Here is a 23,995-nt window from a genome sequence, read left to right as displayed (position 1 = left end):
GAGACAGGTATATTTATATAATTTACGATAATGTAACCAACGCGACTTTAGCAGACAGCATCCAAAACCCACAACACTGCGTTTAGTTACGGCAAGAGAAATGGGACAATACCACAGGATTCAGGAAGTTTGTGATAAATACAAGCCCATAGCAAGAGACACTTGCACTTATATGACATAAACGTGTTTTCATATTAAAAAAAGAAAAGGGCGTTCAATAAAAGTCGTCATTGCAGGTGGAGTGCATGACTATCTGATCACACAACAGGTAAATTGTCAATCAAATGTCATTTTATTCAACAAAAACACAAAAGACACCTACATGTGGTGTTTTCAAAGCAATATGAGATCAATATTTTTTGTTTTGAAGTGACAGTCTAAACGTTACTTTGGAGGAACGTGGAGAGAAGGTCAGACTTAGATGGTAGATGCCAAACCACAATTCTATCGTCTGGTGACGTCGCGGTCAAGACTATGTTTGCTGGGATGCCTCTTCCTTCTTTATTTGCATGCGTGTGTGTGCCGTGTTCAAGCACCCTTTGCACCAAGCACTTTAATTGTGTGTTTGTTGTACACGCTTGGTGGGGTAGGTACGTTTATTCTTAAACTCTTGTATTTTATGCTATCCAGTCAATCCCTCACTCACTTTAGTTCCAGTGCCCTTTGGTTTTACCCTTCCCCCTTAGTAGCTTGGACATTTTAAAGGTGTTTTTGCAACTTCTGTTTTTAGCACGGTTTGAATCTTAAGCATTTGGCATTTGCAATTAGTCTGAGCCTTTTCTAAAAAATAATACACTTTTCTACCTGGAAACCACGTCTCTGCTCCTCATTGGTCTTTCACCATTGTAAACGAATATGTATGGTTTATCTGTGGGCATTAAAGCACGGTATCTCCTTGGGTGAAACTCCCTAGGTGGCGTTGTCAGTTATTTAGACCTGGTCACACATATTTACCAGAGTTAACTAATAATGGAGCCAACAGAGCCAATGCAGGCAGCTAGCCAGTAGCCAGCCATATTTACAGACACTTGATGAAAAGGTGTGCTTATTATGTGAAACTGCTCTACAAGGAGATAAAAAAAAAAAAATGAATGTCAAGAACCAAGGACCTGGAAAAGATATGTGCGTGTGGACATTTTAAATTCTCAAGAACCAAGCAGAACCATACTGAAGGTTGCCCAAGAACGAGATGATGAAGTTCATAATAATTTATTTTATATGACCCAAAGTGGCCACAGACACAGGGCTGAAAGACACGCTGTTCAAGGAATAAAGAAAGTCAACTAAAGATATTTTGAGTCGTCTCATTCTCATTAACTGGGAATAACACATGGTACCAGGAGTACACGAACTCGCCTTACACTCGCCAGGAGCGGCAGGTCTGTAATAATTACTAGCGTCAGCACGTGAGGCTAACGCTACCGGTGTGGACAAGCTAGCCCAGCTAACAGTGTGGCTAGCTCTGCAGGTGTGGACAAGCTAGCCCAGCTAACAGTGTGGCTAGCTCGCCACGCCAGGTGTGGACAAGCTAGCCCAGCTAACAGCGTGACTAGCTCAGCAGGTATGGACAAGCTAGCCCAGCTAACAGTGTGGCTAGCTCTGCTCGGCTGAAGACTGAATTGCTAAAGCCTCCCGCCGAGCTTAAGTTGACCCGGGAACGTGGAGGAACAATGGAGACGGTTCAAGCAACGTTTAAATGAACATTAGGATTATACTGTTGTGATGTCATTATCTTCTCTTCTCTGCAGCATTACTCAGTTGACCCTCAGGAATCAGGGACAGACTCTGGGTTTCCATCCACCTCTGGATATTCGCATTTACCCAAAATGCGAATATAAACTTGAATGGAAACACCAGAAATTCGAATAAAGGTCGAAATATCGCATAAAAGTTTTTACGCTTGGAGGGGGTGGATTTATCAGCGTATCGACACTAGGAAGATGCGAACTTTTGCAATGGAAACAGATTTTGCGAATTAACGATGACGTACCGTGTGAAATGGTGCTGGACAACTTCCCAAAACTCCTTACTGCGTTTACGTTCCCAGACACGCGGACGGCGGCGACGTGGTCCTCCAGCCCCAGCTTCTTCCCACATCACTGCATGCCTTCTTTCGCGTCTCTGCATCAGGATGTTGATGTAAATTGCTAACGTTGATAATGCCGTTATGAGAGTCCTCCCAAAAGCCACGATGTTTGCAAACACTCTCTCCATCTTGTCGTACACTAGTTGTTGTTAGTATTGTAAGCTATTTTTATGAAGGTGCTATGCGATATCATTTATGTTTACGTTCTAGGCAGCACTGTAGACTTTTATGTTGAAGGCCGGAAACGGAAGTGTGTGGTGGTTGTTGTGGGGAACTTGAGGCTGGAAGAGTACGAGCAAAGAACTTTTCCTTCCACGCTCTTTGGTATGAGGATGAGAGAACGGGAAGAATAATAAAGCTGGCGTCTCATGGTGAGAGTGTTCAAGTGGGAGTTGCTCCGTTTATTGCTTTTTATATCCAAGTAAGCGCTCGGCTACAGTATCATGTCGCTCTTATGACGTCATCCCATCGCGCCCCCTTCTTCTTTGGGTGTCTTTTGCATTTCCCCCTCCACTTTTCCGAGAAGCGCCACCTACTGCTCAACCTGCCGACTCCCAAAACTCGCTAAACAAAACTGAATGGAAACATGCATAAATTCGCATTTTATTTTGCGGATTTTCACAAATTCGCTTGAATTATGCGATACATTTGGATGGAAACCCAGTAGCCTACCTGCTACGTGCATCTTCTTCTTTTGTTTTCGTCTTGTCATCTCGTATCTTCTCTTCACAAAGCCTGTCTCCTACTGCGCATTCTCGCTAGACAGCCTCGTCTCTCTTCCATCCGAGGAGTCTGGCGCATGCGCAGGTCTCCATAGTGGGATTGCGATGGGCGGCGCTTAGCAGCAGTGCCCTTGGAAAATAGTTTCAAACAATCCAACTTGCGTTTTCAGCGTGTAGCAACGAGCTAGTGTGTGTAGGTCTCTTGCTAGCTAGTTAGCATTGTTTTCACTGAGGCGGCAGGGCGGCAGGGCGGTGTTTACAGCGACACATGGAGGGAGTGAAAGCTGCTCTGATTGACACATGGTCGGAGCCAATGACCGAGCTTCTTAAAGGGGGGGCGGAAATCCGGCAGCGTTTTAAGACCCCCCCCCCCCCCACACACACACACACACACACAAAAAAAAGCATAGCTAGTATCCCTCTTAATCACTTTCTGTAAGGGATAAAATAAATGTTCTAGTGAGACAAAAAAACACAGGTTGGCTGTTTGTGGTAGGCTAAGTCCACCTACTTTCAGCAGAAGCTAATATTTACATGATTGAAACAGGTGACACTACTGCCGTCTTGTGGAGACTTAAAATAGGGGGCAAGGCAAGATCTTCCCCTCATGTTGTGCTGTGTGTATCTGGTCAGCACGCACACACACACACACACACACACACACACACGCACTCAAAGAGGGTTAACACCCCTATAGTGAATTCTAGTAATTTGTGGTAGGCTACTAATAGTGTGTACATTTGAACCTGATCATAGATTATGGTAGACTATTTTATTTGTATTTTTTTTATCTCCCAGACTCACCGACAACAGGGCAACAGGGTCAGTTGAAATAGAGGGGGTGGGGGGGGGGTTAGGCTATAGCAATGTGATTTTCAGGGGGGGAAGGGGGGTTAAATCACACGTAGCTCATCTAGGCTGGTTTTTGTAAAGCAGCTGACCACTGTCCCTGAAATGGAACTGCCTCCTGTGATGTCAGTCCCAGCAGAACGTCCAGCACAAGTGATGTCACAAGAGGGTGTTTCTGTAGGGTCAAAACAAGGAAGTGGATGTGTAGTCCACTACACAATGAATTTGGAAATTGGGTTATTTACAAATCGTTATTAACATAATGAACATCTAGCCATAAGCCCATGATTAAATACACTTGACTGGCAAAGAAGTTTTGAAAGAAAAAAGTGTCAGATGCACCGTGTTTTAAGATTCTATTTTGTGACATAACTGTTACATAAAACACCACACAAGAAGTTTATCTGTTCCCTGGTCCTGTTTGCCTTGTTTGCCCTGTATACAAGGGGAGGGAGGGGCTGCAAGAGGATCAGCTCACACTCCTCCCCGCTCATCAGCCACAGCAGGGTTTTCAGCAGCAGGAGGTGGGCATGACCTTGATAAGGTACTATCTGACCTTTTTGTCAAAACTGAGTTAGTCGCATCACATGCATGGACCTACTGTACTGTATGCTATGAGTGCCTGTTCACACTACAGTATGCGATGTGGGTTTTTTTTATAATGATTTTTGAGTCATTTCTAAAACAAAAGGAGTCTCCCATCTAATAAAATCATGAATCTCCATTTAACTCAATGGATGCTGGACAATTTGAAGCTCAATAAATCAGAACTATCCAGAAGGCAGATATATATAGAGCCGTATCATTGAAAAGCAGAGCCTGCAGACAGGTGACTGTCTCTAGGCCCCCTGGGTCTCCTCCCCTCCCTCTGTCTTTGCCTTGTGACAGCCAGGAATGGCGCCTTCTCCCCTGGGCGCTCCAGACTGATGGAGAAAGCTGGTCAGTTTTTAGCTGCAGCCAGCAGGGCCAGCAGCAGCTCTATAAGTCACTCTGTTGGTTTGGTTGGTCCACATTGATTAGTGCACAAAAAGTGCATTTTGGAAATTTGCATATCTGGTCACAGCTATTGCAAATTTGCACTTGTTTAATTTTAATAGAGCCAATGCTGAATATGAATTCTTCAACATGAACTGTTGTACAAATTGAACATGAATGCCATGTCTTATGGCATTCATGGCATTATGAATGACTTATGCTACAATACATAAAGTTACTTTATCTCATATTTGACCCCTTTATTAGCCTGCGTATAGATGTACAATATTTCTCCATGGCCTTTTTGTGCGCAGCTCAAATGAAATGTCAGAATCAGCAGTTAATTATATGCACATGACATTTACCAATCAAAGATCAAAGTAAAGCCCCCCCCCCCCAGATTTCTGCATGTTTGTGGTCCCATACTTTCAGAATATAGCACATATCACAGGGTTACAGACAGGGTTTTTGATGATGTAAGAGAGTGTAAACAAATATGAAATGTAAACTCATTTGGGGTTTAGAATACAGATTAGAGAGGGTGTGGAAGGATAGGAGGTATTAGTGGACATTTTTTCACAAAGCAGAATTTAAACTAAAACAAGTAAGCCCCATGCTATAGCCACTATAGTGGATACACTGCACTAGCACTCTGTATGGCCAAGGTCCAAACTGCATACATGATACCCCAGTAATCCAAAGGATTCATGTCCAGATTCACCCACTGAATCTGAATCCACTTGTATCTAATGCAGATTTCTGCTGCATTAGATACAAATAACAACATCAACATCAACCAGACATCCTCTGTCAATTCAGAGTTGGCCACCCCCCATTGCAAGATGTCTTTGATAAAAAAAAACATTGACAATACTATTGAAATGTTCAAAAATCACTTCCATACAACCTCAGAATATATTTCCTTACTTTTCTTAATGTAATAATAACCTAATAATTACATTTGTATCTCAAAACTTTTTTCTCTTTTCAATTATAAACGTGGCTACTGTATTACCCACACAAGGGGTATGACTATTAATGCGATGATGACTGGCAGGCAATTAGACAGATGGCCATGGCAAATATGATTTTTATGTGGAAGGAAAGGATTCAATTAGGCCTATATGTGTTAACACTACATTAAATATAATTATCAAATATAATACAATATTGTTTATTTATTATACTGTAGTATTAACAACTATAACTGAATCATTCCCTTCCCCAATAAAGCCCCATTTGAAAACCACTGCCTCTGGCAGTAGTCACCTAAATGTATTTTGTATAAAAATAAAATAAAAATGCTACTTATACCTCAGATGGAAAAGCACTTTATTATCATGTCATGTACAGAAATAGGCATTGTGAACAATCATAACCACAACTAAAAACACCACTGTAATTATTCTATTTTGATTCTATATAGTCTTTGATTGTGATTGTGATTCCATTGCTTCGTTGGAATCAGCAGGTAATGCTGTAACGTTGCCAGATTTAAATTAATGCCCCAATGCACTTACATGTTTTGCGGATATGACAACAAACATAGTTATACGTCTTTGCATCTTCATCGCTGTATGGCCATGTTAACTGTTCATGTTTGGGACAGCGGCAAGCGCATTACGCGCGCGTAATGACGCGTAACTGCAACTCCGATCAAGTTGACCATTAAAGTGAGTGGCATACATTTATAGGAACAGCCGAGGTGTCCTTTTCATCCGAATGAAGATTTCAGGTGTGTGAAAGAATCAGGTTTGAGCTGGAGAAGCCTTTTCTCTCTATGATGGACACTGTGTGCTGTTCGTTGTCCATTGTTTGGAGAGGTACTCCCCGGGTTTCCTTGGTGGTTGCAGAAACAGTGTGTATCGCACAGGCCTTGTTGATGGCTGGAGTGGAGACTCTCCAAAACAAATCCCTGATCATCTTCCTGAACTCTCGCCTCATGAGGCAGTAGAGCACCGGGTTCAAACAGCTGTTTGCGTGCGCCAAGCAGACAGTCACTGGGAACACGTAGGCGTGCACCATGTAGTACCATTTGTCCCAATTGACGACGTTAAATTTGACCAAGACTCCCCAAAAGGTGATGGCATGATTTGGCATCCAGCAGAGAAAGAAAGACAAAACTACTATAGTAACTGTTTTGGTGACTCTGGACCTCCGGCTCGGGTTGTCAGTGTGCATGCTCCTCTGTCTTATGAAGCGTAAGAGCATCATATAGTTGACGGAGACTATGAGCATTGGAATGACAAAAGCTACCAAGATTTTCTGAACGTGATAGAGGGCGAGCCAGTCGTGTCCGTCTGGGAACTTGAGAAGGCAGAGTTTTTCCCCGGCGACGACCGTCACGGTGGAGAAAACAGCTGTGGGCGCGGTGGCGACAGTTGCCGAGACCCAGAGCACCGCGCACACCCACTTCACACGTCCTGCCCTCCTGCCTGCGCGTCTCTTCAGAGCCGAGGTGACAGACCAGTACCGGGTCACGCTCATTGCAGTGAGGAAAAACACGCTGGCGTACATGTTCATCACGGTGACGGAGAGGATGATTTTGCACATCGCGTTCCCAAACGGCCAGCTGAAGTCCAGCGCGGTGTCCACGGCCCAGAAGGGCAGAGTCAGCACGAACTGGAAGTCCGTTACGGCCAGGTTGATGATGAAAAAATTGATGGTGGACTTTTTTCGACCTTGTCTCAACCTCATGAGGAAAAACACTAGCAAGTTCCCCACTAAACCCACTGCGCAAACCACAGAGTAGACCACCGAGATGAGGATCCTGAGGATGTGGCTGCGGTCGATGTCATCGAGATTGCTGAATCTGTCCTCTCCTCCGGACGAGCTCCCGTTCACCGCTGCACTCTGGTTCCATATTTCATCCATCTTCGAAGTTAGGAAAGCATCAGCTGACGCCTCAACTCGAACCAGGCTTTCTACGGCGGGCATATCAAAATGAAAATACAGTCCAGACGCTGCATGAGGTAGGTTGCCCTTCTAACTTCAGCCCTTGTCTTCATCACATCTGTCTGAATGACAGCCGCTGCGCCAGGACCTGTTTTTATACAGATGTGACGCTTCGCTGCTGATCCACGATTGGTCGAACGAGACGTGATGATGAGCCAAACAAAGCCATAAGCATCCTCAAGACCTCAATCCAGTTACTAACCTAATAGGTTCACGCCGTTAGGTCTGTGAATTTATTGTCTTGAATTTGTATTCATCTGACATAATAGCCAATCAACTATAGACCTATGACGCATATGGAGGACCGTGCGTAAAAGGCGCACAACAACAGGGTGCCACAAGGAATAATAATTAACTGCCTTAGAGCACCTATCAAAACAAACACGTAGCTATTTTACAACAAACCTGCAAAATATAATCATCATCATAATCATAATAATCATAAGGTGATGATGATGAAGATGAAGAAGAAAGAAGAATAACACACATCTATATCAATCTGTGTGTGTGTGTGTGTGTGTGTGTGTGTGTGTGTGTGTGTGTGTGTGTGTGTGTGTGTGTGTGTGTGCGTGTGTGTGTGTGTGTGCGTGCGTGCGTGCGTGTGTGATGAAGTTGGCCAATCAACTGCACATGGGTACTGAGTATTGGCATATAGGCAGACTGACAAAGTAAACATTTTAATTCCCCCACATTTAAGCTGTTTAAAACATGTATGCCTTCGGCATCCTAGAAAAAATTGCAGGCGGGACATGCCGTCATTATCCTGGGAAAAGAATATCGCACCCAGATCCCTTGGTGCAGTTTGGCCTTGGGGTCACACCTGTAGCCAGGGGAGCAGCAGAGGAAGTCTGCGGCTGAGCAGGTAATCAGGGAGGCATTTACTCATCCAGTTTCCTATCAGCATGGTGAGTCAGTTTGGACCAGAGGAGCGAGCAGACAACACCTCTCTCTCTGACTTCCACCAAGAGGCTGCTAAGAAGATTATCGTTTCAAGTGAGTCTCTATTATCACTGGGGGAAAAGCTGGGTCCCACAAAGGTGATCAGAAAGGCTCAGCGTTCTCTCTCTGCTCTGCCCACAGGACAGCGAGAGCGCCCTTTATTGAGGAGGCTAAAAGCCAGAGACGGGCCGGACGGGAGGAGTCTTCAGTTAACCTTTGACCCCTTCCCCCCTGAAACCTTTATTAAAGACACTTTAATATATGTTTAATGTAATTTGTCTCAGTGTTTCCTATTTTATTGTGAATCTTGACTTCACGTCCCCGGGTTTGTGTGTGTGTGTGTGTGTGTGTGTGTGTGTGTGTGTGTGTGTGTGTGTGTGTGTGTGTGTGTGTGTGTGTGTGTGTGTGTGTGTGTGTGTATGTCTATCTGTATCTTTCTATCTCCCCAACAGGTTGGCCATCCTTTTAGCCCCATCCATGGGCTTAACACACACACACACACACACACACACACACACACACACACACACGCACGCACACACACACACACACACGCACACACACACACCATGGCACACCAATCAAACGTTCTACAACAAACAAACGCAGGTGTTGGTTTGGTGGCTGTCGGTCCTTGTTTGGAGATGTTTGGTCAGATTTGACATGTTCAATCCTCGTTTGTCCGTGTTTAGGCCAAATCAAATCATTTTGAGTGGTGTGACATGGGCTTAACGTACCCGTCATGCCCGTTCATGTGTATTGTTTGGTTGCTATTAGAACTTTCTCACCCCAGCTCTGTACCAGTAATGGGAAGTGGAGGGAGGTGAATAATGTTCAAAGTGTACCACTGTAATGCCTTTCTATCTTATAAAAAAAAACCATACACACACACACACACACACACACACACACGCGCGCGCGCGCACGCACGCACGCACGCACACTCACACGCACACACAAACGGCGCAGTGCCTTTTTCTTCCGCTAGGGGGGGCGCAAAGATCGGACACATCTGGTTAACAAAGCCAAACAGTGATGATGATGGCCTTTGTGAGTTTCAGCATGCCACTTTGTGGAAGCATGATAGCTTTGGACACTCCTTTAAACGAGCCCATTGCATTTTGCAACCCTGTGGCTGCATGATCAGCTCTATGCAACAGTTTCACTTGAATTGCAGCACAAATGCAAGAGTTAATACTGCTGCCTTTTCTTTGTCCAGGGACTCCCAAAGCTTCAAGTAGCCACATAAACCACTAGCCTACTCTCGACCACGGAGTCCCACTTGAGAAGATCTGAGGACCTGGGAACTTCTGGACCCCTGAGTTCCCCTGACACACCAGTTTGGGAATGGGAACACCAATGCTCTATGATAACAAGCCAGCTATAGAGAGCCAAAGTGAAATGTCACTTCCTGCTTCAGCACTGTACCAGAGATTTTCATCCGCCATTTATTTTCCCATAGACATTTCGTAAAATGATTATAAAAATAGTTTTACTTGTTCAAACCAAACGGTTCAGATATATTTAGAAACAGGAGAGAGGCCACATAACATTTCACTCGGACCAAAACATAAAAAACTGCGGATTTAAAGAAAATATTTTTCGATGTTTTTTTTTGTTTTTCTTTGGTCTGAGCGAAATGTTCTATGGTCTCTCCCGATTCTAAATATATCTGATCCGTTTGGTTTGAAAAAGTAAAACTATTCTCATAAGCATTTTACGAAATGTCTATGGGAAAATAAATGGCGGATGAAAATCTCTGGTACAGTGCTGCTGACGCAGGAAGTAGGCGGTCACTTTGGCCTCTCGATATATAGCAGTTCCCCTTTAAGCCACCAGCCGCTACTGTCTATTCTCTTTATAAGTCCACCCACCCGGTGGGCGTGGCTCTCGCTCTCTCCACAAAGTTAAGTTTGTCAAGGAAAGTTTCGAGCTGTCACAGGCTGTCGGGACTGGAGGAGACTGTTGATGGAGAGAGAGGGGGGCAGCTTGTCGTGAGCAAACGTCAACAACACAGTTAAACAAACACGTTCAAGTCCAAGGAATGCAACAAAAACAATGTGTGGATCATCTGATGCTGCTGGACACGTTTACTAGCTGGGACTGTCTCAGTTTGTGAGCTTTTTAAATGCATGGATCGCGCACCCGAGCGAAAGTGTTACTCCAGATGGTTCTGATTTGAAAATGACAATCAGCGGCCGTGCTGGAAGGCATTAGATGCTTGTTCTAATATATAGCCTACCACCACCACCACCACCGTCCTCCTGACAACATGATCCACTTGGACTGCGGGCTCCACGCTTTCGGACAAGGAGGATTTCCTCCCGTCTACTTTTTCATCGCACTGGGGCTTCTGGCGGTGCTGGAAAACACCAAAACTTTGGGTTTATCACATACATCAGGTCAGTCAAAGCAAGCTTGTCAAAACAGAAGAACTAAACGTTATTTAGACGTGTTGAACTAACGGTGGAGGAAGATAGCGTATCGGTAACAGCCCTTGCCCGCATCCACTCGGATGTGATATATACAGGGCTATTGTCAGCGTTTGTTGTGCACATTGTTGTTGCAGGGCGCATGTCACTCCGCCAAGTAGGCTAGATGAGGCAACACGCCTCGTCTTCAGCTGCAGCATGGTTTGACCCGACTGGGTGCTTCATCACTGTGTTCGTCGTCAGGCTGCAGAAAGACATCGTTAACGCAATTAAACGCCACATTTTTGCAAGGGTGGCCTGTTAAGATGACCTTCCACTGTGACCCCAGGTATAGGTTCAAATCCCCCTTCTCAGTCAGCACTGAATGATGGAGTGTGTGCTAGCTTGAGCAAGACAACTGCACCCCTGCCAGCTGCAGGGGCGCTGTCATGGAGCCGAGCATGACCTTTGACCTCAGAGCAAACACAACTTCAGGGGATGACTCCCATCCTCCATCACATTGATTGTAAGCCAGTCATCGTGCCCAAATGATATCACATCAAATAATTCATTCTCACTTGACTTGTAGTAGACCATTATTCCCCCTCCTCCTCCTCCTCATCCTCCCCCTCCCCGACCTCCTCCCCCTCCTCCTCCTCCCCCTCCCCGACCTCCTCCTCCTCCTCCCCCTCCCCGACCTCCTCCTCCTCCTCCCCCTCCCTGACCTCCTCCCCCTCCTCCTCCTCCTCCTCCTCCCCCTCCCCGACCTCCTCCCCGACCTCCTCCTCCCCCTCCCCGACCTCCTCCTCCTCCTCCCCCTCCCCGACCTCCTCCTCCTCCTCCCCCTCCCTGACCTCCTCCCCCTCCTCCTCCTCCCCCTCCCCGACCTCCTCCCCGACCTCCTCCTCCTCCTCCTCCCCCCCTCCTCCTCCTCCCCCTGCCTGACCTCCTCCCCCTCCTCCTCCTCCTCCTCCTCCTCCTCCTCTTCCCCCTCCCCCTCCTCCTCCTCCTCCCCCTCCCCCTTCATCCTGTTGTACTCATCTGACCTTGCGGCCTGCCCCTTGGTGCAGTCAGTGAGTGGATCGTGTGTTGTGGGGGAAAAGGGGGCTCTTGAGATGACAGAAGCAACTGGAACACACACAGTCCTGTTGTATAAATCAACCATGTCCACTTGAGGAACAAAGTGAGTCCTGTCAGCCTCCAGACGTTCTAGGTTTCAGGTGGTAACAGGCACCCAGGGGGATCTCCAAAGCTCTTCATGCCAAGGACCTCAAATAGAAAAGCAGTAGACCACAGACTCCCCTCCTCCCCGAGGAACATCTGTGAGGATTGTTTTTGTGAGACGTGACTTTGTACGGATTGCATATTGTAACTGTCCATCACTTATCTGGGGAGGGTAGCAGTGGAGAGAGATGAAGACAACATCTCATTCATTCTATTATTGTGCTAACTTCTAGGCAGTGCAGTAATGGACCAAAAAAAAAATTCTCACCACTGGTGGTGGTCCCTGGACCCCATTTTGGGAACCAGAACCACCCTTTTACAGTCCATGGAACCACCACAGTATCCTACTCATGCTTATGCAAATTGGTTACAGCAGTCAAGTTTTTCATTGGCAGCAATAATATCCGGGCAAATAAGATGGTTGTTGCCGATCTCGAGCACAGACGTGAAACTTGCAAAAGACTTGGAATTGAATTTTATATTCATTTTTAAGCGCTGCAGCCGCTTAAGTGACTTTGTGTGTCCTTCTGTTCTTCTGTGTCCTTCTGTTCTTCCGTCCGTTATGGGACGCAATGTCCGTCTGTCACTTATAAGTGCTGGACAGAATCCTTCAACTGAGCATGCAAACGCCCCCCGCCCCCCCCCATGTCTCCCAATCATCGAGTGGGACAGTGGTGGCTGATGATGTCATACTACCCACTGATGATGTCCCACTGACGATGTCATAGACATTGTGCCATTATCAGGGATGTCATATTGTGACATCATCAGTCATGTCTTATACTCTAGTCGCGTCGCTGTCGGGCGGGAAACCTTGTATCTCCAAAAAAGCAATTTTTCACAAGAAAGAAACAAACATTCACATTTTAACATAGTCTAATAGTAATAAGTACATTAATAACTAGTCATATAACATATTTCGCTGGTCCAAAGTACCTGAAACTTTCACAGGTTATTTTTGGGTACCCACTAAATCCATTTATGAAATAAAAAGAAAATGGCAAAATTTGAAGATACAATGTTTCCGCCCGACAGCAGCCAGTAGTCATCAGTGATGCATGCATCCATCATCGCGTATCCAACATGATCACATCATCAGTGATGTCTTACTATGTCATCACTGATGTCACTTAAGCAGCTGATGTCATCAGTGATTTATGACAGCCACTGATAGGCTGATGATGTCTGCACCGCCTACTAACACCTGGGTGTGATTTCTTTTTCATGGTAAACAATCCCTGATAGACCTGTGGGACATGGCTGCTTGGGTAAAGGTTGTAATGGAGTGTAATTGTTTGTGTGTATTTGGTTAAAAGAGATGTTTTTTTTTATCTATTTTATTTTCAAAAAAAAAAATAGAACACCAACAAAACAGACAAACAGGCTCAGACACAAGAAAATAAAAGAAACAAAAACATACAAACATAATCAACATTCAATATTACAATATTACAGCCACGTATGGTGTTTATGTGCTTGTAAGCGATGTACTTGGGATCTCCTGCATGGGGTCTAATAGGAAACCAGCCGGGCGAGTCACCCGTCGCCCCTAACCTTATCGAGGTAGGCTAAAAACGGGTCCCATATAGTTCGACATTTTCTAAGTGCGTTGGTTCTCAGGAACCGGAGTCTCTCCATCCTTATAACAGAGATCATGTCCGTCAACCACAATTGGAAAGAGGGCGAAGAGGGGGACTTCCATTCCTTAAGAATACATTTTTTGGCAACAGTTGTCCCCAGCGTCAGAGATTGTTGCACAGCTGTAGTGAAAGTTCAGACTCAGAGAGGACTCCGAGCAGCCGAAGATGGCGAGTTCTGCCTCCGGCTGAAGGGTTATTTCGTAGGCCGGCCTTTAGAGTACCAGTCAAATATTTTGGCCCAGAATCCCGACAGTGAAGGGCGAAAATCATAGTACTACATAGTAGACTTTGCAGCACGTTTTAGTATTGGGCTACTGCGGATTTTAGGTGCATGTGGAAAGTTTTACCATCTACCATCTGCTAGACTGACACTCATCCGTGCAGAATATTGGTTTAAATCCACACAACTGGTGATATTCACTTCTGTTGTCGGTGCTAGCTAGGCCTGTCAGACTGAAAATGTTCTCACTAACAAATCCCTATAGAATCAGTTGGACGATGCATCTCTTCAACTGCAGTGACTGATGTGCACCAACTGCCAGCCAGCGTCTGTACTGTAGCTACACAGTACTGCTGTTTATAGGCAGAGGAGTTTGACTGTACGCAGTTGGGTCTCACAGGAAAGTCTGCAAAGATGTTCCAGGAAGAGGTCGCTTATGAAGGTCCTCTCTTTAATGCAGCGCTGCTTTCTGTCAGTACCTGCTTTCTGTCAGTACCTGCTTTCTGTCAGTACCTGCTTTCTGTCAGTACCGCTCTCAGCATGATAGATGAAGGCCCCCTACTGGTTGAATTCATTCAAATCTCTGTGGAAAGGACAGAACGTCTTTATCAGAGAGGAATACGTTTAACCTCAGATCTTCGACACGTTTCACCTGCACACGTGTCGAGAGAACAGGAGCACCACTCTGCTAATATGAGTTTAATTGAGAATTCATTCATTCATTCATTGAATTGAGAGAATTGAGCCATCCACTGTGAAACGTTTCTTTGTCGCTGTGTGTGCTGCACTTGGCAGCGTTCCTGTAGCAGACTCGGTGTATACTGTGGCTGTATTCAAACACCATTAACATGACAGATTAACTAAGAAGACATCCGTAAATTTTCGTCTTCATTTTTTTTGTTAGTTTCCCCAGTTTTGTTTACAACCGTACAGTCAATGGTTGATTTGATAACCCTTGTACGTCTTCTTCTGTCCCCACCACCGTGGCTCTGACAGAGAGCTTTCTCCAGGAGCCGCTGCAGTACGAAGTGGTTCACCCCACTCGAGTCGACGCCAAAGGCCACTTCCTGTCCGGCTTCCTGTCCCACCATGCGAGCCACGTCCAGCGCCGGGACGCCTCCGAGGGGCCGGCCGACTCCCAGCGGGTCTTCTACCAGCTGCAGCACGGCGGCCACAGTTTGCACTTTAACCTCACCCTCAACCCGCACCTGCTCGCTCCGGGCTTCCTGACGGAGAGGAGGTACGGTGGCCTGGACGGGGCCAAAATCGCCGCGCCGGGCTCTTCCCAGTGCTACTTCTTAGGCGAAGTGTGGGAGGAGGCCACCGTGAGAGGCAGAGCGGCCATCAGTACCTGTGATGGACTGGTGAGTGGATTATGTGCACACTGTTCGTCGCTTCTCAAAATAACTTCAAAAAAGCTTATGTTCCAAACGGTTTTTTGCCTAAGTCAAACCTTCATATTGAATGATCTCTCTTTTGGGTTCTAACTGAAACAGTAATTCTGGGATTATGTACACGGATAATAAAAGTAACCGCAGTCAAACAAGCAAAATGTGTGATGTCATCCAGAATTAGTAGTTTATTATACATTTATAGAAATTATTTTGGGGCTAAAAAACCTTCTATGAAGCCATTTGTTCAATGGTCCAAATTACCAAGACCGTCATCAACTAAACAACCCCATTCAGCTGCATTCACTGCGTGTCAGCAGTTAAACTAAACAAAGATGGCAGTAAGTAGGTGAGAGCAGAGAGGCAACACTGGAGCTATTTCTTCTGGATGGGATCAATAAAGAATCCTTTATGATAGACTGTGGGGGGAATTATCGTTTGCCATTTTGTCAACGCTTTGCACTGGAACAGTAACCAGGATCCAGACATAAACCTCCTCGAATATGAGTGCAAAATAATCCAGTTTCAAGTCATAATAAATGTTAAAAAAAAAGACGTTTCCCCTTCAAATGAATCCTATACGAGTCGTCATATATTCAGAGAAGATTGGGGAAATTGGCAGAGATTGTGAGAGATTTGTGTAAGAAAGTGCTGTGATTTCTGCATACTTTTGATACAGAACGTTTTCAGATCTTCAACCAAAATGTATTAATAAAAGGGACCCTGAATGAATACACATGTTAATACTAATTTTACTAATTTACTAATTCTAATCTTTTTTTTTAAATTTAACACCCAATGGGTTATTGCCACCTTACACTCAATAACTGGTTGCCCCGCCTTTAGCAGCAATCACTGCAACCAAATGCTTCCTGTGGTAATTGCTGTGACCTCTCACAGCACCATGGAATAACTTTGGCCCATTCTTCAGTGAAGAGCTGCCTAACTTAGTGACATTTATTGGTCTTTGAGCATGACGCGCTTGTTTCCTGATCCTGCCACAACATGTCAGCGGGATTTAGGTGTGCACTTTGTCTAAGGCCATTCCAAAACTATAAACGTATTGTGCTTCTTAAGCCATTCTCATCATGGCTTGTTTTGAGTGTTTCACATTACTGTCTTGTTGCATGATGCAGCTGAGACTGAGCTTCAGCTTGGAAATATTGATTTCTGGCACAAAATGTAACAGAATGAGGCAGAATATCTGTGGACCTGATGGCTGAAGAGGGAGGAGCCGGGGAGCTTTGGGTCTATGCTGTCACATCAGGCTTATATTATACTGTACGGTATATTATTTTTATTTTTTTTCTATTATTTTTTTCCATTTTTTTTAACAACATACGAACAAGACAAACAGGCTCAGACACAGGAAAAGAAAAGAAAAAACAAAACAAAAAACATATTATTTATCAACATTCAGTATTAAGTCATGCTACCAGTCGCCTAAGGTGCTTACATGCCTGTAAGAGGTACTGTGCCCGGGATCCCACACAGGGGGTCCATGAGGAACCAGTCTGGCGAATCACCTGTCGCCCCCCAACCTCAACGAGGTACGTTAGAAACGGGTCCTAAAATGGCAGAGAATTTCTTAAGTGAGTCGGTCCTCAGGAACCTAAGTCTCTCCAGCCGTATAACAGACGTCGTATCCGTCAGCCACAATTGAAAAGAGGGTGAAGAGGGGGACTTCCATTCCTTCAGGACGAGTTTCTTGGCAACAGTTAGGCTTCATATTTAATATTTTATGCATTTATCTCACTTTGTTATTCTGATGTATGCCATTATGTGTCATCCAAATCTGGAGGGGTGCGAAAAGTCATTTCCACCTTATCAGTCAACAGCTTTGTTTTGTGCCACATTGTAATGATACATGCTCCTCTCTTAGCACATTAGCCATTTACGCTAACGTGCTAAGAGCACAAAGCACTTTTCATCGTGTGTGTGTGAGTGTGTGTGTTTGTGTGTGTGTGTGTGTGTGTGTGTGTGTGTCTGTCTGTCTGTCTGTCTGTCTGTCTGTCTGTCTGTCTGTCTGTCTGTCTGTCTGTCTGTCATGTGGTGCCAGGGTTGCATATCGAATTGAAATGCTTCTTGCACTGCCACCACTCAGCGTCATTTGAACTGGGGGAAATGGTGCTATGATCAATAGCTACTACCGATCAATCAGATGGAGGATGCATTATTCATGCATTTGAAATACATAATGAAAGATGATTCTTGTCCTGCATAAAAATTTCACGAAAGATGAATATCAGACCTTTAAAGACTCAACTTGTATTTGGAGTCTGACATCCCGTATATAGGCACACTGTCACTCCACTGCTGACATAAATTTTTACATTGTCTCAACTCACTATGAAATCTCTCCTCACAGCATTCGATATAAAGAATGACAAGACATGACATCTACATGAAATATGAACTTAGCATATTTTAGGCAACAATGTACACAGTACGTTGCAGGCTGCCGAGAACATCTTTTGCGTATTTTAGGCTGTGCATGAACAGGTTATTTTCATTTGCAAGCATTGCAAATGCCAGAGTAAATGTTCTTGTGGCATTTTGCATGTAAATACTTATACATGCAAAATGCCACGGGGACTAACAACTCTTTTCATAATAATTGAGCACAAAAAGATGCATGCATTGGTGCAACACCCAGACATCTGCCCATTCAAAGTGCTGTCTTCATAAATCCTCCATTGGGAAAACTACAGAAGTTAATTTTGTTGTGGTCCAGGCTAAGATGGGGACTTGGACTTGAGACTTGGACTTGAGTCGCACTTAAGTCACACACACACAGTGACTTGACTTGAGACTCGTCCTCAAAGACTTGAGACTTGACTTGGACCTGAAGGTTTGGGACTTGTGAACAATCTTTATTTTTCTTAATTACATTTTTAATTTTTTTGGTGCATTAAAATTAAGGAAATGTCTACTAATGTCATCTCTAATCATTGCTGCTACTGTATTCTAATAGATGAAGGTGTGAGGATAATACAGTACATGCTTTGAATTCCTTCGTTTTTGCAGTGTTCTAAGCAGACTGGATGGCATGGAACAGATGATAGAACACTCATCCATAGGGACTTGAGACTTGCCCCTCAAAGACTTGAGACTTGACTTGGACTTGCAAAAAATGACTTGTGAACATCTCTGGGTCCACCACACCCCGTGTGTCCAGTACTACTGTGGATTTTCACTGTATGTGTCCCAACCAAACTGGGTCAGGAGGCAGACTCTGTGTCCATCTAGACAACTGAACCCAGCAGCGCTTTCTGTGGGACTCCTGAGAGTTAGAACCAGGGACTGGGAAATGGGAACACAAGCTGGAAGGGAATAAAAACTAAAGGGCAGGGGGTGAAATAAAAGCAGTTGGGAAATGGAATTAGTTTTTGGCAAGGAGCCGCTTCTGGGTTGAGTTTCCTCAGTGTTCTTCTCCCTGTCGCACGTCATGTAGATGGATGTTCTTGCCGTGGTTTGGGGCGTCGGGGAGGTGGAAATTGCCTCAGACATCCTCGAGTGGCACTGGAAGCAGGAGCACGGGGGGGCTCTGCTGAACATCTGAACCTCAGCCTGTGAGAACTTACACAACCACACAACTGCCTCGTGTGCAGTTACAGCTGATGTGCAAACAGACCCTGTTGGCTCTTTGGATGAGCTGCAGGGGGCTCCAGGAGTGGGGGGATTTTAGTTGAGGTCCTGAAGCAACCCGGTACGTACGCGGCATGTCTCCAGTGAGGTGTGAAAATGTCAGTGAACACTGGAGCCAGTCGATCAGCACAGTGCTTCAGGGCCAGGGTGTGAGTCAGAGTCAGGTGCAGGTGTCGTTGCTCACCGGTACTTTTTGGAATAGATTGAAACACTAACTGAGACAGAGAGAGAAAGAGGGAGAGAGATGCTTGTGTGTCACTCTGACCTGCCCTTACAGAAAAGACACATGAGGTTCACATGTGGTAAACATGTGTCCACATGTTAAATTTCACATGTGGAAAACATGTGGAACACATGTGAAACCCATGGGAAGCGTGTGGTTTTGGAACATTTTCACACGTGGAAAAAACATGTGATCACATGTTATAACATGGGATAACATGTTTTGCCACACATGTTGTATACCAGCATGTTTTGCCACATGTGGAAAACAACATTTACATGGGTTTCACATGTAATCACATAGGTTTCACATGTAATCACATGGGAATTGACATGGGTTTCACACATTTCACATGTGAAAATGTTCCAAAACCACACGCTTCCCATGCGCAAAGCACATGTTTCACATGTGTTCCACGTTTTCACATGTGAAATTTAACATGTTTTCACATGTGATCACATGCGAAATTGCACATGTGCAAAAAATCACATGTGATCACATGCCATCACATGTGATTTTTCACATGTGATCACATGTGATTTTTCACATGTGAAGTTCATGTGTTTTCCCTGTAAGGGTCCCTGATAGCAAGAGAAGATGATTTAATTTGGGGCTTTTAGTAGAGAGTATCAGAGAAGATGAGGAGAAAACCACTGACGGCCCTGCTCTTCTGTAGACAGGACTGTTCAAGCTGTCTGATGGCCCTGCTCTTCTGTAGACAGGACTGTTCAAGCTGTCTGACGGCCCTGCTCTTCTGTAGACAGGACTGTTCAAGCTGTCCGATGAGGAGTTCTTCATCCGGCCGTTGGAGCAGGCGAGTGAAGAGGCCGCCGCGTCGCAGGCCCATGTCATCTACAAACGCCATGTCGCCCCCCTCTGGAGGAGTCGGGTAGCGCAGCCCATCTCAGGGAAACCAGCTGTCAACGGTACCTGCGGGGTCAAAGGTAACACACACACACACACACACACACACACACACACACACACACACACACACACACACCAGAGATGGGGACTTGGACTTGGGACTTGGACTTGAGTCGCACTTAAGTCTCACTCACAGTGACTTGAGACTTGACTTGAGACTCGTCCTCACAGACTTGAGACTTGACTTGGACTTGAGTTTTGGGACTTGTCAACAATCTTTATTTTTTTTTATTTTTTTTTGGTGCATTAACATTAAGGAAATCTATACTGATGTCATCCAATCAATGCTGATAATGTATGCTAATAGATAAGGAGTGAGGATAACACAGTACATGCTTTGAATTCCTTAGTTTTAGCTATGCAGTGTTCTAAGCAGACTGGATGGCATGTAACAGATGATAGAACGCTCATCCATAAGAGACTTGAGACTTGACTTGGACTTGTGACCAAAGACTTGAGACTTGACTTGGACTTGCTCCTCAAAGACTTGAGACTTGACTTGGACTTGAGCTCAAAGACTTGAGACTTGACTTAGACTTGCAAAAAATGACTTGTGAGCATCTCACACACACACACACACACACACACACACACACACACACACACACACACACACACACACACACACACACACACACACACACACACCCACACACCAACCATATGTGAAGAGACAGTAGATTGTTACAGTACTTAAAGTTATACCTACTATTTTTACAGCGTAGCCACAGACTGTGGCAAGCCGTCTAGAAGAGGGTTTTTGTCTGTACAGTATGTACTGTATATGTCTGTATTTCCCCTCGGACGTAGACCAATCACGTCTCACCCTGCTATGTGCACGATGTCACATGACACCGGGCGGGCATCAAAACAGCACGGAAGTCAAAGCAGGCGCACGTGATTCTCAGCCCACCAGAAATGTTAATATCTGCACTAATAAGCGTGCAAAAATCTCAAACATTGAATGTAGTTTAATGTAGTCCAGCTCCCTCTGCGGTTTCCTGCTCTGGGACTGGGCGCAGCGAGCCAACCAGGCATTGTAACGTAGGTTTACATTATATTGTGTTTGTAATGTAACCGAGGGTTAGGCTGTGCACTCCTACTGTTGTCAATAGAAAATAACAGCAGGAGGCTGATTCAACTAGGTTTGAATCACGGCCGATAACCGATATATCGGTATCGGCCGATAGGTTGGCCGGTATGCCGATATTTCTTTATTTTGTATTTTTTAAGTTATAGACAGCATGTCGTGTATATTCGATCTTTTTTCTTAACTCAAATTATATTTTATATTTGTTCTGTTTGTGTTTTTGTATTTTCTAGTTATTTATAATTATTAAATTCCGAGTTCGGTTTACTGTTTCATTGCATTGATGTAATTTTGGACAATAAAGTTTATTGATAAGCTGTAGAAATATCCTCCCTACATTACATATCTCAAGTCATGTCAAGTCATATCTTTGTCAAGTGTTTGATATTTGAGGGATCATTGCAAAATAATTGTGTAATATAATGTGTGTATTATATAATATAAGAATATATCGGCCGATATATGGATATCGGAATTTTTTTACTCCCTAATATCGGTATCGGCATCGGCCTCCAAAATCCAGTATCGGTCGGGCTCTACTTCACACACAACCACTTCCGCTTACAGCCTTCAAAATAAAAGCCTATCGTGTTCTGTACTGCATAAGTGTTACAATATGAGGCAACTTAATAAACTCCAGAAAAATAGCTTACAGTAACATAATGCGTACCGGAAAATGACCTGTAAGTCAATATCGGACATTTCCCTTCACACTTCTGCTCTCGCATATGGGAATCTAGCAGCGAAATTGCCTGTATGTTGGGGGGCGGGGCGGCACTGCAGAGCGGGTGGGGAGTGACGTGTCGGCAAAACTCTTGATGGTGAAATAAGTTTGCTTGTTTATCCGTTCACCTGCGTCGCGTTGAAGCACTTTTTACAGACTGGCTTCGTTTGATGTGTCCGGGCTTGCCTTCGCTGTCGGCAACGTAAGCAAAATACTTCCACATTTCGCTTCGTGCATTTGCTTCGTCTGTGTCCCTGTCGGGCTGTGACTGAAGGAGGAGGAGGACTGTGGCCAGAGAGCGAGCAGGCAGCAGATAGGAGAGATCACAAGATAATTTCGCCAGTTTACTTTAATGTGCGCGAATGATTAGATTATGCCCGCTGGAACATTAAGCAACGTGTGTACACCTCGCCCATGCCGGCAAATGACTGGACCCGTTCTATACTTGCGCCCGTTATCGCGCATACCGCTCTTCTGACTGGCTCGAAACTGGTGAAATGTCCGCGATGACGGGGTCGCGCTTATACCGGCACGACAACTTTCACACATGCAGGCATTAGACCACATTCCGGTCATTTAGCGGTACAAAGCGCATGTGGGAAAACGGCTATAGTTATTGAAACGTGCCTCGGTAACTACGTCATGATACCGAAGTTGGATACATTCACAATGGCATTTCAGCTGGACTTTTAAGCTGGTTATCATCACCATGGAAGTGAAGAGATTGTATAAAAACGAGCCACCTGCATATTCCCCGCGTCCACATTGCATCCAGTCCACGCCATTATTAGACTCTGTGTCTTGTTTTTCCATCACCTGCTATCTCCATTCCTTCCCTCCGCTTATTGTGTGAAGTGCTTTGAGTGTCTTGAAAGGCGCTATATAAATCCAATCAATTATTATTATTATTAGTAGTATTATTATTATCTCACAATCTTTCTCTGACTAATAAACTCAAGAGCTCAGAACAGAGTTTATTGGCTGAGCCACTTAAAACTCGAGATCAAGCATCCTACAGTGTTCAAGATGTACTTGTGTTTGTGAATATACAATAATAGACTCTGGGTTCCCATATTGGTGAATATACACTATTAAGAATTCAGCACAGGTTTTGCAACTTGAATTATTCAAAAGTAAATGTGCGCGGTCTCACTTGAGCAGGCGGTCTCTATGCTTACGGAATAGGTCAATTGATTTTCTGAATGATGAGTTGACTTGGGATTATCAGTCAAAGTGGGGCTATTTGACTAGATTAGAATCTATAAAACAAACAAACAAACAAACAGCCAATGAAGCCAATGACATGAATTACATGGTTCATTGAGGTGTTGTTGCTGCCAGGCCATGTTCACATTACAGGCAAATCTGATTTGCTGATGAAGTCATTAATCATCATTATCTTGATTGGTTTCCCAAATCTGATTTTGGAGTGTGTCCGCACTGCCACAAATCTGATTCTCAAATCGGATCTGTGTGTCCAGACCTAAACAGCCTATCTGCATGGGTTGCTATGGTAACGACGTGGGCATCAGTAAATGCGTACGTTGGTGACATGGTTTTCCTGCGCAGAAGCATTTGATCATGAGTTGCGACTGCGAGTGACGTTCAAATCAGATTTGGTGGATCTGCGCGTCCGCACCATTGAGATAAATAAAAGTACTCAAGTAACATCAGTCGAAAGCAGATTGGAAACTACCTCCATATGTGGTTTGGGACAAGTGACACAAATCAGACTTGGAGCGTCCAGACCAATCTGGATAAAGTCATTAATAGGTCACTAAAGTTCACAAATCAGATTTGGCCTCCTAGTCTGAACATGTAAGAGGCACTCGGACAAAACACAAACAGCCACCAGCACTGAACAATTCTCCAACATGATGCTACACCAAATTACATCATTTCTATCATTTAGATTTTAAGTCAGATTTATTTTTGATGCTGCAAACATATCCTCAGGATTTAGAATTTCCA

General features: G+C 44.6%; 2 protein-coding genes and 1 pseudogene across 3 annotated transcripts in view; 2 read left to right on the top strand and 1 right to left on the bottom strand.

The window, feature by feature from the left end:
* The window catches only part of coro2ba (coronin, actin binding protein, 2Ba), a 418,611-nt gene that overhangs the window by 152,695 nt on the left and 241,921 nt on the right, over nucleotides 1–23,995 (top strand). The window lies entirely within an intron of this gene.
* LOC310791073 (relaxin-3 receptor 1 pseudogene) lies at nucleotides 6,364–7,506 on the bottom strand (annotated as a pseudogene). Its single transcript has one exon. The product of its transcript is annotated as a relaxin-3 receptor 1 pseudogene (transcript).
* LOC310791071 (A disintegrin and metalloproteinase with thrombospondin motifs 7-like) overlaps nucleotides 10,799–23,995 on the top strand; it is a gene marked incomplete at both ends in the record, with an annotated part of 110,864 nt that continues 97,667 nt past the window's right edge. Inside the window, 3 exons of the mRNA XM_083652784.1 lie at nucleotides 10,799–10,928; nucleotides 15,018–15,385; nucleotides 20,044–20,227. Of these exons, the coding sequence (XP_083508910.1) occupies nucleotides 10,799–10,928; nucleotides 15,018–15,385; nucleotides 20,044–20,227 (682 nt within the window). The remainder of the gene's footprint in view (nucleotides 10,929–15,017; nucleotides 15,386–20,043; nucleotides 20,228–23,995) is intronic.

The sequence above is a fragment of the Poromitra crassiceps genome, assembly GCF_964638095.1.
Source record: "Poromitra crassiceps genome assembly, chromosome: 16".
Classification (NCBI taxonomy): Eukaryota; Metazoa; Chordata; class Actinopteri; order Beryciformes; family Melamphaidae; genus Poromitra; species Poromitra crassiceps.
This window is presented reverse-complemented; position numbering and strand designations above follow the sequence as displayed.